General features: G+C 40.7%; 1 protein-coding gene across 1 annotated transcript in view; it reads right to left on the bottom strand.

Annotated features, from left to right (window-relative positions):
* The window catches only part of SVOPL (SVOP like), a 77,759-nt gene that overhangs the window by 62,445 nt on the left and 6,391 nt on the right, over window positions 1-8,923 (bottom strand). The window contains 3 exon segments of the mRNA XM_007466659.1: window positions 3,050-3,113; window positions 5,305-5,411; window positions 6,994-7,065. Of these exon segments, the coding sequence (XP_007466721.1) occupies window positions 3,050-3,113; window positions 5,305-5,411; window positions 6,994-7,065 (243 nt within the window).

Consider the following 8,923-nt stretch of genomic DNA (forward strand, 5'->3'; position numbering starts at 1 on the left):
TTCAATAAGTGGTGCTGGGAAAACTGGACAGCTACATGTAAAAGAATGAAATTTGAACACTCCCTAACACCATACACAAAAATAAACTCAAAATGCATTAAAGACCTAAATGTAAGGACTATCAAACTCTTAGAGGAAAACATAGGCAGAACACTCTATGACATAAATCACAGCAAGATCCTTTTTGACCCACCTCCTAGAGAAATGGAAATAAAAACAAAAATAAACAAATGGGACCTAATGAAACTTCAAAGCTTTTGCACAGCAAAGGAAACCATAAACAAGACCAAAAGACAACCCTCAGAATGGGAGAAAATATTTGCAAATGAAGCAACTGACAAAGGATTAATCTCCAAAATTTATAAGCAGCTCATGCAGCTCAATATCAAAAAAACAAACAACACAATCGAAAAATGGGCAGAAAACCTAAATAGACATTTCTCCAAAGAAGATATACAGATGGCCAACAAACACATGAAAGAATACTCAACATCATTAATCATTAGAGAAATGCAAATCAAAACTACAATGACATATCATATCACACCGGTCTGAATGGCCATCATCAAAAAATCTACAAACAATAAATGCTGGAGAGGGTGTGGAGAAAAGGGAACCCTCTTGCACTGCTGGTGGGAATGTGAATTGGTTCAGCCACTATGGAGAACAGTATGGAGGTTTCTTAAAAAACTAAAAATAGAACTACCATATGACCCAGCAATCCCACTACTGGGCATATAGCCTGAAAAAACCATAATTCAAAAAGAGTCATGTACCAAAATGTTCATTGCAGCTCTATTTACAATAGCCCGGAGATGGAAACAACCTAAGTGTCCATCAACAGATGAATGGATAAAGAAGATGTGGCACATATATACAATGGAATATTACTCAGCCATAAAAAGAAACGAAATTGAGCTATTTGTAGTGAGGTGGATGGACCTAGAGTCTGTCATACAGAGTGAAGTAAGTCAGAAAGGGAAAAACAAATACTGTATGCTAACACATATATATGGAATCTAAGGGAAAAAAAAAAAAAGTCATGAAGAACCTAGGGGCAAGATTGGAATAAAGACACAGACTTACTAGAGAATGGACTTGAGGCTATGGGGAGGGGGAAGGGTAAGCTGTGACAAAGTGAGACAGTGGCATGGACGTATATACACTACCAAACGTAAGGTAGATAGCTAGTGGGAAGCAGCCACATAACACAGGGAGATCAGCTCGGTGCTTTGTGACCACCTGGATGGGTGGGATAGGGAGGGTGGGAGGGAGGGAGACGCAAGAGGGAGGAGATATGGGGATATATGTATATGTGTAACTGATTTACTTTGTTATACAGCAGACACTAACACACCATTGTAAAGCAATTATACTCCAATAAAGATGTTTAAAAAAAAAAGACCCTTTGGGGGGCTAATTAAGGGGTGACTATTTCATCACCAAAGAATTCTATTTTAAAAAAAAAGAATATTTCAGAAAGTGATAAGGCTATGAAAAAAAGAAAGTAATGTGATGGAGAGTGACTTTTAATGATCAGGGATGATCTTTCTGAAGAGGCAACATGTAAGAAGGCCAGTAATAAGCCATTGCAGTAGATCAGGTAAGAGGTGATGTGGCGTTGAAAAGGATTTTAGTAGTGAAATGGCAAAAAAAAAAAAAAAATTTTATCTGATGGATTTGGCACACATTTTGCAGGTAAAGGCAACAGGATTTGCTGATGGACACTGCAGTTGTAGGTCCACTAATAGGGGGTGAGTCAGTGGGGCTTGGTGATTGATTGAATGGCAATGACGGAAAGGGAGGGGTCCAGGACAGCTCTTGAATGTGTGGCTCAGAAAACTGAGGGGACAGAGCTTGCTATTAAATGACAGTGGAAACATGGACAGAAGAGGATCCAGACGAAGATGAAGAGATCAGGTCTATGAATGTTGTATTTGAGGAGCCTGCAGGATATTCAAGTGGCTATCAGGTAACTGGCCATCTGGGTCTGAAGTTCAAGGAGATGCTCTTGGTTGTAGATAAATTTGGGGGAGGTAATAGGTACATAGATAGCTAAAACCACTGGACTCCTCAATTATCAGTAGATGACCCCAGGAGACCTGGAAAGTTAGACCAGCAAGGAGAAGGCATAACCAGGAAACATGACAAAGAATGAGTAGCAGGTGGAAGAGACAATGTTCACAGATGAGCTTGAACAGGATTATGCCCATTAAATAACATTAAGTGTAAAATCTAACCCCTGACTATTGAAAGTATGGGTGTTCATCTTAACAAAGATCAGAAGAAGAAAACTGGGAAGAATGTAGAGTTAGCATTCAATATTTATTAGGGTTTTTCTAATTCTTTTTGTTGCCTAAATTTAGTGTCAGAAAAATTAAACATAAAATTTAAAATGTTCTCCTACTGCCTTATTTATTGCCAAACATATAATGCTTCAGTGGGAAGCGTCATCACTTTCCTGGGCTCTGAAAGTCAGGGCTTTTGGATAACGATGACATCAAAGATGGTACAAGGGCACCTAGATTGCTTCCGGATGCAAAACCTCTAGTCAGTAGCCAGCAGGGGTCTGAGGAGGGTGGGGGAGCATCCCCACCGTCTCACCTGGATAAATGGCTCAGCTGGGAGCAGACAATTACAGAAGTTCCCACAGGCATGAGCCAGTTATGGAATTGCAGACCGGAGTATCCACAAGGGAGACTCTAAAAGGGGTGGTAGCTGTATCCCTCCACTGAAGACCCAGTGGGGAGAGAATGTTCATCCCAGATGCATTCCTGAGCTTCTGTCATTCTAGTGAAACCAGCCAGCAGACTGTTTCCTGAGGAAGGGGTTACTGTGTTCTAAATGCTGCTGCTGGATGATATACATCCTGGCTCAGAAAACCTTGGAATTGGACTTCTGGTGTCAAGCATCCCTAATGCTCTTTGGTTGGTACCAAGTAATAGGAGTATGCTAATCAAAGAAAAATCAACCAACCAGAAGAAACACCATGTACACCATATCCTACAGGATCAGAAGACTGATCAGAAGAATTCCCATTTTACCTTACCTGAGACAAGGGGAGCATATAGCCTCGATATTTTGTAGGCAAAAATTCAGTCTTTATGATTAGCCTAAACAGGAAGGGGGAAAAATACAATCATGCTTTTATAAAACCAAATAACTTTTTTTAAAAAATCATAATTTTTCTTGTCACAGGGATAAAGAATTCAAAAACATAAATATTCATCACTGTAAAATGGTAAGAAATAGGTGTGTTGGTCTCTGTCCCTGGTTCCTGCTAACCTGGAAACCTTGGGATTTCCTGGGTGATAGGAGCATCATTTGTTCTAATGCAGTGACTCTTGATGAGCCCTGGATGGGGGCTGGTCTAGAAAAACCAAGCCATGATTAAAATCTTGGAACTTTCAGCCCTAACCTCCACTCCTCTGGAGAGAAGAGAGGGGCTGGAAAATGAGTTAATAATCAATCATGCCTATGTGACGAAGCCTCCATAAAAATTCCTAACATACAGGGTTCGGAGAGCTTCCAGGTTGGTGAACATAGCTATGTGCTGGGAGGTGGTGCACCGCAAACTCCACGGGGACAGACGCTCCTGTTCTTGGGATCTTTCCAGACCTTGCCATGTGTGTTTCTCCTCAGCTGGTTATTGATCTGTTTCCTTTAAAATATCCTTTGTAATAGATCTGCAATTAGTAAACTGTTTTCCTGGATTCTCTGAGACACTCTAGCAAATGATTGGACCTGAGGAGTTTGTGGGAACTTCTAATTTGTAGCAAGTCAGACAGAAGTCGTGGGTAACCTGGGGACCTACTACTTGTGATTGGTGTCTGAAGTGGAGGACAGTCTTGTGGGACTGAGCCCTAAACCTGCAGGGTCTACGCAAACTCCAGCGAGGGTCAGAATTGAATGGAATTATAGGACACCCAGCTGGTGTTGGAGAGTTGGTTGGCATGTAAAGAAATCCACACGTTTGGTGTCAGAAGTGAACCATTAGTAGAATTATTGAGTGAGTGTGTAAAGAAAAACAGAAGAGAGATTTTTCCCTGTACGATCATACACCAAAATACAATTCTTAACCCATGTAAGAGAACAATATAAAATAAACTTCCAAGTGCTCTTCTGTTTACATTTTTATTCCCAAAGTTATTTTAAACCTTCAACCATTTAAGAGATATTAGCCTCATTTCTTTCACCAAGAGAAACACTGTCAAAATATTTTGCCAAGCCTGATTCCCTTTTCTAAAACATATGTGGGAAATTAAAATACACCCAAGGGAAAGCAAATAGTTTCTCCAACTAATGATGACAGTCAAAGCACAGGTTTCTAATTAAGTACATATTCATTTTTTGAATAGGAGAACAAATGGACTTATATCTCATCTGTTTTCTAATTGTTCTTCTCTGTTGCAGTTATGAACCAGGGTTTGGAGTTTTAACATATTTACTGAGCTGCTTCCTAAGGGATGTTTTCAAATTCTACTTAACTTCTCCGCCTTTAGGGCTCCAGAGCACAGAGTGATGCTTAACTTATGCCCCCAGAGAAGAACGATTCTTTCCCTAACACATTAGGGTAATAATTAGGTGCTTTGACATCTCCTAATATATTCTAAGGGCAACTTGCTCCAAGGCACCCAGGAGAAAATAGCTTAAGGAGCCTTGTTAATTTAAGGGAGGCTCCCAAGTTGCTGAACATTTAGCATTACGACTTTCATGTCCCTGAACGATGAGGCATTACACACCTATCCCAGGGCAGAATAAAGACAAGCAGCAGCATAGCTGTTTCAATCTGTCTCACCTGCTCTGCAAATTCACTTTGACACAGTCTTCAGTTACAGGGCTGTGACACGTTAAAATAGTTATTCCTGAATGTTACAGGTGCCGATGGTCAAACTAAAGTCTTCCAGAAATTCTCAAGAAATTAATGGATTGTGTCTGGGTTGTTACCTACCTCGTACGGCACTTTTTGTTAGCATTTAGTCTAACAAAATATTATTTATCTAAAAAATGCTGATCAGCCTTAGGAACAAAGAAATTAACACATGCTCAATCTAGCACCCTGCTAGCCTCACCATCAAACATCATTTTGATGGGCAAAGAGCTCCTCGTGGAATAAGCAGCCATTACTGCGGGGGTGGGGGGGGGCAAAACTCAAAAATGATTAGCACAAGTGAAGTGTATAGATTTGCAACTTACTGATGCTCTTAGTCTATTAACCACAGTGAACGTGGTTAACAGACTAAGTGGATGTGTCTCTGGGTGTTCACATATCTCCTTCTGGGGTCCTCGAGGTGATGTCTTTACCCTTGGGCATGGCCAGACACGCCACAGCCCACCATCGTCCGCAGGAAGACAAACCAGATGTACGAGGGAGAGAATGAGGCTCCCCACAGGAACGAGACGAGCAAAATCTGAAGCAATAAAAGGAGACATTAATGGGACCTGCCCCCATGGAAGGTCAGGAAGCAAACCTAACTTCTGAAGGTGACTTTTAGTTTCCTCCAGATGTTTGCTTCTCTGTGGAGCTAATCTTTAGCGAGCTTACTGATCACTCACAATCATCAGACAATACAATCCATATCATTTTATTGTCTGAAAGCCCAGACCTTCCGAGTTTAGACCATTCTTCAAAACTCCCCACAGCCTCCGCCCTCACAGGTGGCTGGAACCTGAACTTGTAAATCAGAATGCAGAAACTTGTCCTCCCTGCTTACAGGGATGTTGGGAGCACAACAAAGCACTGTGCTGGAATGAGTATAAGGAGAAAATGTAAGGATTTGCTTTTTCTCTAATCGTGAGGACAATATAAGTTTATAGTAGAAAATATGGAAAAAAGAAAAAGAAATAAAAATATTTAAATCACTTTTGATTCTCCAACCCAGAGAAAATACTATTAACACCGTTTTATCCTATTTTCACTGATTAGAAGGGAAAACATAACCTTAATAGCTGCAAAATATTCCAGTGAAAAGACATACTATAATCCATGTAATATAACGCATAAACCTTTCCCCTCTGGTTGAATGTTGAAGTGGGTTCACATTTTCTATCAAAATCAGCTGTGACAATGTCTGTGCATAAATCTTTGTGGTTCTCTGATGACCTAAACAGTCTAGATTTCTGGAAGACAAATGATCAGATAAGGAGAATGGGTATTCTCAAGGTTCTTGGCTTATGCTACCAAACTGATGGTCAGAAAAATTACATCAATTGTATGTGAGGGTGTCTAGACACTTGCAGATTTCTTTAAGAAAAGTAAAAATTCCTTACGGATTTGGTGGTTGATATGGCTTTGATAACAGGGAAAAAATGATATCTTGCTATGTAATTTTGCTTCTAATAACTCCTTTGATTGAACGTTTTTCAAGGTTTCTTGACCATTTGTATGTCTCTTTTTGTAAAATGCCTTTTTGTGCTCTCCACATTTTTTTGAAATACTTGTGGTTTCATATTAATTTGTAAGAATCTATGATATTTTGTGCACTTCAAAACATACATCCAAGCCTATTACTGTTTTGTGGGGGACTTCTCCCTTTGTATTTACACCTAGAGAGGTCTTCACCACCAGAAATCAGACAAGAAGAGAAGAGAGACCTGGGTTCATCATCAGAAGACATAGTTTTATGTCTTGATGTTGAATCTCAATACATGTGTGACATCAAGCAAGTGGGTTAGTTTCAAAGCTACACCCAAGTTAACTAATGTGAAACTGCTTATGTTTATACATGCAATTCTCACATTATACCTGCTATGTTCTAACTAGGCTCATCCATCAGCTGTACACCTGGACTATGGGGACCAGGTATGGGGACAGGTATCTCGGGAAAGGATGAGAAAGCAAGAAGACAAGCCTGGAATTCAGGCATGTGGTGTCAGAGAAGGATGTTTCCGTACTTTCTAACTTGGGTATTGACAGAGAAATGTCCACAAAAGAAAAGCAGTGGTGATGTCAGCACAAAAGAATACACAAAAGAAAATTCAAAGCCAACCTACCTTCCAGCGGCCATATCTGCCAGCCAAGAGGCCAAAGAGGATGCTGAATACCATGTAGCCAAAAAACACCATCTGGAGGTGGGGTGAAAAGAAATTATCCTCTAAGCAGCGTTTTCATAATATGCTAATTACTACCTTAAGCATTCACCCACCTGAACTAAAAGAAGACGGGAAACGTGGGAGGACTGGAAGCTGAAGAACAGGCTTCCACAAAGCTCTCCCCTGACTCCTGTATAACACGTTCGGGGCTTCAGAGGTTGACGACTGCCACACCTGAAGTCACTGACACCAGGTAGAAACAGGCGTCCTAGAAGCAGGCAACTGCTTGGCCTCTGATCCAAGATGACAGCACTGGCCTCATTCTACTCAGATGTACAATTGTGAATTTCCATTTTAATAAGAAGACTCAAAAAGTCTATTCATGCATGCTCTGCCTTATTCAAGTTGAGACGTCTAGAAGCAGTCTTCCTTCAGGTTATTACAGGGAAACCTAACTTTCAACTTACACCAAAACCAGTCATCCATTTAGAAACATTCTTCATCACTAATATAAACCTACATTTTTTCCTTACGTGTTCTCACAATAGCTTTTCCTTGATAAAATTCAAGAACTTGGGTATGATACCAGCGATGTAACTCAGCCTGAGCTGTACTCTTACGTGTAGGCCTTTAGGTGACTTATTTTTCTGCCTCCAGCAGTTCCAAGCTTTACTTAACTCTCCTTTCTAGTAAGATCCGTGACTGATTGCTTCCAGGGTAATCAAAGGTGTTAGCTGGCATTTCTAACACTTTTTCAGTGAAAAAGCTCTTTCTCTCTGCTGCCTGCTTTGCTTTTTCTTTTTCCCCCTTACTCTTCATAAGGAAGACTCAAAAGCATTTCTTCTACAGAGAACTATAAAAAAAATCATATTTATACTTGAACAACAAAAGCCATATGTTTCCTCTGTGCACTGTTCTCTCTAGGATAGAGCTGAAGGAAAGAAAAGCCAATATTTTCAATGCCCAGCCTGGGATAGATGTCGCACCGTAATGAAATCTACTCAGTCCTCAGCAAAATGATAAAAATAAGGACAATGGGACACATTTTGCATAAATCCAAATTTATTCATTATGAAGGGCTCTTTTTATTCTGGAATAATTTTCTTTCTGATTGTTGCTATTAACATGCCCTTATTATTTATTTTTATTTTTTGAAAGATGACGGTAGTTGATGGCAAATTTTCTGCCTCTTTCTCTTGGTTGGAGGTTAAAATTTTCCTCCTACCCTTCTACATTCTTTGGCTGGTCTAATAATTAAATTGATTTATGACAGATTGACAGGAGAAAAGCAAGTTTAAGTTTGTATGTACAGGAGTTCCATAAAAATATAAGACCCAAGGGCAAGTTGGACAGTTGAGGCTTATATGCCACCTTGAGCTGAGGAATGGGAGGGGGCCTGGGGCTTCAAAGCCGGGTTGGGGGGCTGGTAATTCACAGGACAATAAGAAGAGCAGATGTTTGGTAATTAGACGTTTGCCCTGCCACACAGATAGGTCATTCAGATGAAAGTCATCTCTGGCAAGAACTCTCTCTCTCTGAGCCAGGCCCCCTATCTAAACTCTTTTAGGTAGTTAAGGGAAACGTAAAACTTTTTCTTGAGTTGGCTGGGTCTTGATTGCCTTCAGCTCAAAATAATTCACATGCCAAAGGGGCATATTTTGGGGTCACATGTTCTGCTCCCTTTTCCTCTTCTTCTGATGGCCTTCCTTGTCAAATATATATATATATTTTTTTGCTTGCTTGTTTGTTTGTTTGCGGTACGCGGGCCCCTCACTATTGTGGCCTCTCCCGTTGCGGAGCACAGGCTCCGGACGCGCAGGCTCAGCGGCCGTGGCTCACGGGCCCAGCCGCTCCGCGGCATGTGGGATCTTCCCGGACCGGGGCACGAACC

The sequence above is a fragment of the Lipotes vexillifer genome, unplaced genomic scaffold, assembly GCF_000442215.2.
Source record: "Lipotes vexillifer unplaced genomic scaffold, Lipotes_vexillifer_v1.1 scaffold71, whole genome shotgun sequence".
Lineage (NCBI taxonomy): Eukaryota > Metazoa > Chordata > Mammalia > Artiodactyla > Lipotidae > Lipotes > Lipotes vexillifer.